This window comes from Diaphorina citri, unplaced genomic scaffold, assembly GCF_000475195.1.
Source record: "Diaphorina citri unplaced genomic scaffold, Diaci psyllid genome assembly version 1.1 scaffold1643, whole genome shotgun sequence".
NCBI lineage: Eukaryota > Metazoa > Arthropoda > Insecta > Hemiptera > Psyllidae > Diaphorina > Diaphorina citri.
The window spans coordinates 33,802-41,523 of record NW_007379069.1 but is presented as its reverse complement, the minus strand read 5'-3'; the positions used below and the strand labels follow the sequence as shown (position 1 = coordinate 41,523).

The 7,722-nt window shown below is 38.3% G+C and overlaps 1 protein-coding gene across 1 annotated transcript in view; it reads left to right on the top strand.

The window, feature by feature from the left end:
• LOC103516689 overlaps positions 1-7,435 on the top strand; it is a 19,507-nt gene extending 12,072 nt beyond the window's left edge. Inside the window, exons 4-9 of the mRNA XM_017447160.2 lie at positions 2,069-2,272; positions 3,765-3,800; positions 4,867-4,986; positions 5,253-5,391; positions 5,629-5,918; positions 6,100-7,435. Of these exons, the coding sequence (XP_017302649.1) occupies positions 2,069-2,272; positions 3,765-3,800; positions 4,867-4,986; positions 5,253-5,391; positions 5,629-5,918; positions 6,100-6,885 (1,575 nt within the window). The 3' untranslated portion in view covers positions 6,886-7,435. The remainder of the gene's footprint in view (positions 1-2,068; positions 2,273-3,764; positions 3,801-4,866; positions 4,987-5,252; positions 5,392-5,628; positions 5,919-6,099) is intronic.
• Positions 7,436-7,722: the final 287 nt, after the last annotated feature.

Below are 7,722 nucleotides of genomic sequence, written 5' to 3'. Positions count from 1 at the left end.
TTCTTCTTCTTCTTCTTCTTCTTCTTCTTCTTCTTCTTCACCACCTTAATTCAGTGCTGTATGTAAGAAAGGGGTCTGGAATAAAAGGCGTGTGTGTGAAGATCCTATGTCCCCCCCCATCATCCATATGACCTTAGCTGTTGAAATTACATATAAGTGACAACATTCATACTTAATGTATCGATTTTGTTTAAGCAAATCTTTTGTCCACCTCGCAATGATGCCATTAAATTTTTATCTTCGAACTTCTATCTCTGAGCTACTGGGTATTGGTCCGCCACTAGCAATGATCTGTGTATGAAGGTATGATCTATGACGAGAGCGATCCTATGCTATGCTGTTAAGCTGTTATCAAGTTATCATCCATTACCACATTACTCATAGCAACAGATATGTAGTTCTACAATTTATGACCTGCTAAAAAACTCACCACTTGAAAACAGAGTCTTGCTCTCTTAATGAGACCAACTTTAAATCTGAGAATAGATCAGCTATATTTATAATCTCTATAACGATTAGAACTTTTCACCTGACTTCTTTTATTTCTAAAAACTGTAAAAAAGTAAAGAGAAGTTAGATATAAATATTAAAAGAAAAGAATCTACTAAATTTGGTTTTTCATCGCCACAAAAAAGTATGTGGTTGGTTTATTATCCATTATCATAATAAAATTATTATCTGTGTCATGTTCTTCTGATGTGAAATAGTATGCTCATCTTATCCTTCAAATGGGCGAGACACTGGTAACCATTTAGATCCTGATTTATACTCTGGTTTGTCTCAAGTACCATACCAATAGCAAAAGCAACTACTAGATGCTTGATTACTTGACTGCAGACATAAATTTATCTAGATATAGATCCGGATTGACTTTAAACAAAGTTCATTAAAGACGTTGAAGCATACTTGAGTGTTGACATTGGTTTCATTTTAGTTATGATCACTCAAACCTTGTTGTTTTGGGTTCTTGATTATTTCATTCCTGTAGATATGTGAGGAACCTTAGACTTAACCACTAAAGGGTTCAACACGTTATAACGAGTAAAGAGACTGTCCAATCCTTTAATGACCAGATTTACTATTGTAAATTTGTAAATGCAGTTTATTTGTGTTATTATATCACAACTTTGGTGCTCACTGCAGCATTGTAGGATTTTCCCAATATCTCAATAATCCTAAAATCCCATGTATTTTTGTCACAACTTTGGTGCTCACTGCAGCATTGTAGGATTTTCCCAATATCTCAATAATCCTAAAATCCAATGTTTACCTTCCATGCTGGCACCGGTCGCTATGCGCATTTATCTATGTCATAGCTACTCATTTCCCTCACGAGGCTGAGTGGGCCCCGCAACAGCCAGTCACGGAATCAATCATTTGCATGAAACAAATTTCTTGACCCCGCCGGGAATCGAACCCGGGTCTCCCGCATGCAAGGCGAGCGCAGTGACCACTACGCCATGGGAGCTAACATTTACTATTAGATAACCTAGAGGATAGATATTTGACAAAGGAAAATGATAACCTTGTTGTATTCACTTTCTTCATTTCCCTCAAACAATTGTACATCTTCAATTCTTCAAACCGTAGCACAGGTAATGTTGAATATGCTACGACACCACCTTTAAATTTCACGACTTGAGAAATTATAATCTTCCCTATGTATATTAGGCATATACTCATATTACGCTACAAGCTACATATACCTCCACTTTCGAGTTCAGACTCCAAAGTCTTAAGTATTTAGAAATTTTAATCCGACATATGATGAATTAATAAATCCATGATTATTCCTCAGTACTAATACTAATACGAGATTATACTAATGGAAAAGCCCCTTCCCTCGTTGCTTTTGCCGTGCAAAGTCTTATACGCCATCTTATTTTCTTGTGTAATACGAATTCAACCACACGTATACAGTGTGAGTGTGAGCTTTAAGAAACGCTTCGAGTTACAGAGTGTAACAGTGAAGATCTGCTCGGTAGCTGGAGGTGTATGGAAAATTGTTTTCTAACTCTGAACATGGTCACATGATATAACTCTCCTTCCTTCTACTTGACTATTTCAGGCCACCCTGCTGCACCTGGTGAAAAATCAATCTAGTCTCCTGCAACTCGCGGAACCAAATGAAGAGACCCGACGCAAGTTTGATCTCTGGTGGTCAAATCAAATGAATCGCATTGTAACACTAAGTCCACGTGTATATCGCTCCCAACATCCGCAGCCCAGTCCTCCTACCCCGGTGTCGTTTCTCTTTAAGATGTACCCATCGGTACTTTCCATCTCTCTTTGCAACTTTACTTTGTATCATAGAATCGAAGAATTCAAACACATTACCAAATCGCTAGATTCATAACTTTTTTGTGTGATTCTTTTTCCATACCCGCCTCAATCGTTCAGTACCTACTTTCCTACCTTAATAATTATCTTTGCAAAGTTCTATACTAAAAGAATACCTACATACCTAAGGTAGATGTGTTGTACTTTACGCCAGAAATGTTGAGCATACAAAATAATCTCTCCTCATCCATCCATAAAATTTCAACGCGAGAAAATTTATTTCCAACACGTTTGAACTGAACTGGTCCGAGGACAATGTGTTTGGATCTTTCGATTGACACTTTATATCAAGTCTATGTCTGTCTGGTGAATTGCTTGCTGGATGCATACCATTTTCACAGCCAAGGCAAAAAAAGCGTCAGTGATTTACTGTCAGTAAGAACCTAGCTATTTTTTTTTCTTCTTCTTCTTCTTCTTCTTCTTCTTCTTCACCTTCACCACCTTAATTCAGTGCTGTATGTAAGAAAGGGGTCTGGAATAAAAGGCGTGTGTGTGAAGATCCTATGTCCCCCCCCATCATCCATATGACCTTAGCTGTTGAAATTACATATAAGTGACAACATTCAACCCAGCTATACAGGTAAGACATGATGATGTGAGAAATGTGTAGACGAGAGAGTGCACCCAGCTATACAGGTAAGACATGATGATGTGAGAAATGTGTAGACGAGAGAGTGCACCCAGCTATACAGGTAAGACATGATGATGTGAGAAATGTGTAGACGAGAGAGTGCACCCAGCTATACAGGTAAGACATGATGATGTGAGAAATCTGTAGACGAGAGAGTGCACCCAGCTATACAGGTAAGACATGATGATGTGAGAAATGTGTAGACGAGAGAGTGTAATAGAACGGTTGAGTCATTGCGATTTTGGCACAAAGTGGAATAAGAATCAACATAAAGTCATTCTGAAATTGTAGACCTGCGAGTTTTTAGCCCGTCCTTCCTTTATTATTACGATAGCAATAAAAAAAGGTATAAGGGACGGGCTATTGTGTTCTCTTCGGTGTCGTCTGTCTGTCACTCTGTCTGTCCGTCTGTCCCCATAGAAGGATCAGCTATACAGGTAAGACATGATGATGTGAGAAATGTGTAGACGAGAGAGTGCACCCAGCTATACAGGTAAGACATGATGATGTGAGAAATGTGTAGACGAGAGAGTGCACCCAGCTATACAGGTAAGACATGATGATGTGAGAAATGTGTAGACGAGAGAGTGCACCCAGCTATACAGGTAAGACATGATGATGTGAGAAATGTGTAGACGAGAGAGTGCACCCAGCTATACAGGTAAGACATGATGATGTGAGAAATGTGTAGACGAGAGAGTGCACCCAGCTATACAGGTAAGACATGATGATGTGAGAAATGTGTAGACGAGAGAGTGCACCCAGCTATACAGGTAAGACATGATGATGTGAGAAATGTGTAGACGAGAGAGTGCACCCAGCTATACAGGTAAGACATGATGATGTGGGGAGAACTAGAGTGTGCTCTGAGAACTGTGTTTTGAATGATCTGCATAGATCAATAGCTTTACCGTACATATTTACTAATAATTAAAATTATTTCAAGCCTATCTACAAGTCTGCCACTGTATTCAAAAGAATAACAAGCTGGGCCCGTCCCTCCGGGAATTTTTCAGCCCGTACGCCCGTAGTTTATTCGATCGTGATTAGAGAAAATCAGTACATATGTACCTACCTAATTCAGTTTATTATTATTATTGATTTGATTTTTGATTTTACTTTCATGTAATGATTTAAAAGCAAGACCAGAGTCCCTCCGGGAATTTTTCAGCCCGTAGTTTATTCGATCGTGATTAGAGAAAATCAGTACCTATGTACCTACCTAATTCAGTTTATTATTATTATTGATTTGATTTTTGATTTTACTTTCATGTAATGATTTAAAAGCAAGACCAGAGCCCGTTCTCCCTTTATTCCCAATATAATGTTTAAGTCACCCATCCATTTATTGGCCTTGCTCGGCGTAGCTTAACACAGGTGAAAAACCAGTTTTTTTTTTTGGTTTTTTGGTTTAGTGGAAGAAGGGAGAGAAGGTGAAGTAAAAGCTGAAGAGGTAGAAAAGAAGAGCCAGAGTAGGTATTGAGGGTTACTAAAACTAGGAAAGAAACAAGATGCTTGAAAGTACAACAAAAAATCCCCCAAAAAACAGTTTTTTTTTTTTTGTTTTTTGGCTTTATGGTTTTCTGGACAAAATTTGCACCACCATTTTCGTGTTCCTGGTAAAAAGACCTTTAATTTGATATATAGGTCGACCAGGTTTGGATAAGTCCTTCTATGGGGACAGACGGACAGACAGAGTGACAGACAGACGACACCGAAGAGAACACAATAGCCCGTCCCTTATACCTTTTTTTATTGCTATCGTAATAATAAAGGAAGGACGGGCTAAAAACTCGCAGGTCTACAATTTCAGAATGACTTTATGTTGATTCTTATTCCACTTTGTGCCAAAATCGCAATGACTCAACCGTTCTATTGTCTTCTTATTTCTACAGACAGTGCAAAGTCAATATCCTACGCAGAAAACCCGGATGAGGACCAGCTTCGATCCGGAATTAGAGTTGCCAAAGCTGCAGAGATGGTTTATAGAGAACCCTCATCCTAGCAGAGATCAGGTAAGTCTCTTGAAATGAGAATATTCCGAGCTTTTAGAACGACATCGACATTGACATAATACAAAATAAATTATTATTGTTTTTCTTCTCAACCATTTTTGGGCTCAAGAAAGTAGGTACCTACATAATATACCTATAGTTCTATGGTAGATATGTATTATCTAGTTGGGTGTAAGTATTGCGCATTTAATTTAACCTACATTATTAGCAGGATTGTCAATTTACTGTCACCTTTCTAACATATTGAAAAATATTTTTGTTCGCAGATCAAGCAGTATGTGCATGAATTAAACAATCTAGATTCACGGAAAGGTCGCAAGCCTTTGGATGTAAACAATGTCGTCTATTGGTTCAAAAACGCACGAGCAGCACAGAAGAGAGCCGAAACTAGAAATCTTGTTCCTGGTGAGTTTTACTGCTATGAATTCCAATGACTAGATACACTTACAATAGAAAATAAAATACATGGTTCAAAAAGTCCCATATTCCATTGATCTTGGTTTATACGAGTACCTTTTTTCTTGCCTTCAGTAATCTGAAGGTATTGTTATTTCCATCAACACCTCACCTCCTCACCTCAAAAACACTCGTTCTTAACTAAATTGCTAGAGTATCTAATATGCATTGTTTTTGTTTTCTCAGGAATGCACGGTCTGATGTCATCCTCTATGAATGGCTACGCCAGCAGTGACAGCGCGTTCAAAGACCTGAGTCCTGTCAGTGTGGACGAAGGCAGAGATGATTTTGACGAAGAAGACGAAGACGACCGAATGAGTGACACGGAAGAGCATGAAGTTCCTGCAAATGACACACCGCTGTCCCTCACTGCAGCGGATCGGGTTTCCAATGCAGGAGATCAGGAAGGCGAAAAGAAAGAAGAGCACAATACTAGTGGCGAAGATGTTCCTCCTAGCAAGGAGAATGATGAGTCGGTAAGTTAGGACACTTTGAATATCAGAACTTTTTTTACAACTTTTCAGAATTGCAAAGCGAATGCTAGGAAACTAGGTCCAATTTTATTAGGTACCTTTAGCTCGAACATGACTGTTTGGATTAATCTTAGTTCTTTCATGTTTAGATTCTTAACTTTTTCATTTGTTTTTGTGTTCACAGGATCCGAAATATTCAGAAACCAAGGAATCCTCCATGATCAAGCGAGAAAGTGATGGAGAGAAGTCTCCAACTTCTATAGAAGCAGCTAATATTATCAACAATAACAACAATAATATCAAGGAACCTCCTCTGTCTGACTTTGAAGATGATGAAGCTGATGATTTTGATATGGAAGATGCACCTGACAAGATCAACCGAACTTCTGAAGAAGAGAAGAGATCCAGCTTCGGTAGTCCATGTCCTTCAGATCTGGAGAAGTTGCAGAATATCTTGCCTCGAACATCGCTCAACCCGGGGTTTCCTATGATTCCTAACGCGGCTATGTTCAATCATAATATTATGTATATGAATCAGTTGTATCCGGGATTTAACTTGGGACACCATAGCCCCACACCTGTGCAGAATCTTAACATGAACATGAATGATGAGAGACGTAAGAGAAACAGAACATTCATAGACCCTGTGAGTGAAGTACCGAGACTAGAACAATGGTTCATGCTGAACACACATCCCTCTCAACAACTCATTGAAAAGTATACGAATGAACTTAACCGAATGCCCTACCGACAGAAGTTTCCACGACTGGAACCCAAAAATGTTCAGTTTTGGTTCAAGAACAGAAGAGCCAAGTGTAAGCGACTGAAGGCATCACTCCTGGATTCTCCTAGCAACATGTACCAGCAGAATCCTTACCATCAGCATCTAGCAGCATTGACAGCAGCACATGGGGGAGAAAACGCATGGGGAGGGAAACAGCTTGGTATTGAGAATATGATAAGGGAATAAACTTCCAAGTGTGTATCCTGAGGATATAGACCTTGAGCTTGGTCTACTCGAGGTCCCTTTGCTATATTGACCATACTAAACCCTGCAGTTACTTTATTGACAGTCCTACTCGGAGAAATTCAGAAGTTCGGAGAAATTTACCCACATTATTATTATTATTATTTTATTATTTCCTCTAAGCCTTCTTATCTCAAAATATTACATTTTCGTCTCCCATTTTGCATACCGATTTCATTATTGTTATTTTCTGTAAACCGATTTTTTGGTTATTTTCTTTCAAGGATCTCAACATTTTCATTTGTTTAATAAAAATTGTACATACATGTTTATTTTTATTCATTGTTGTACCTAAATTATTTAGTTTTCCATTATTTATAATAGCATTTAGGCATAATTCCACGTTCTATTTTAACAATAGTAAAGAAATCAATAGGTAAATATTCCAAGTTGATGTGATGAAAGTCTTATGTAGGTACAATGATCAATATGATTTTCTACTTCTATGGCTGTTGATTTCTTATGAAAAGTTGGTTAATATTTTTTCCCATCAGTTTTTGTACATTTTCTGTAAATAGACCACTGATTTCAGACTTCTAGTCTCTTTATTCGAGATCTCTCTCTCTCTCTCTCTCTCTCTCTCTCTCTTTCTCTCTCTCTCTCTCTCTCTTTCTCTCTCTCTCTCTCTCTCTCCTGAACACTCTTAACTCCTTTTGTTTTTTCCTTTGAAACTTTTTCTACAACTTTTAACCTTTGTCTTTTAAACCTTTTTTTTAACTCTCTTCCTCCTTCCCTTTGTTACCCACCCTCCTCTCTTCTCCTTCCATTTCTCCCCCTTTC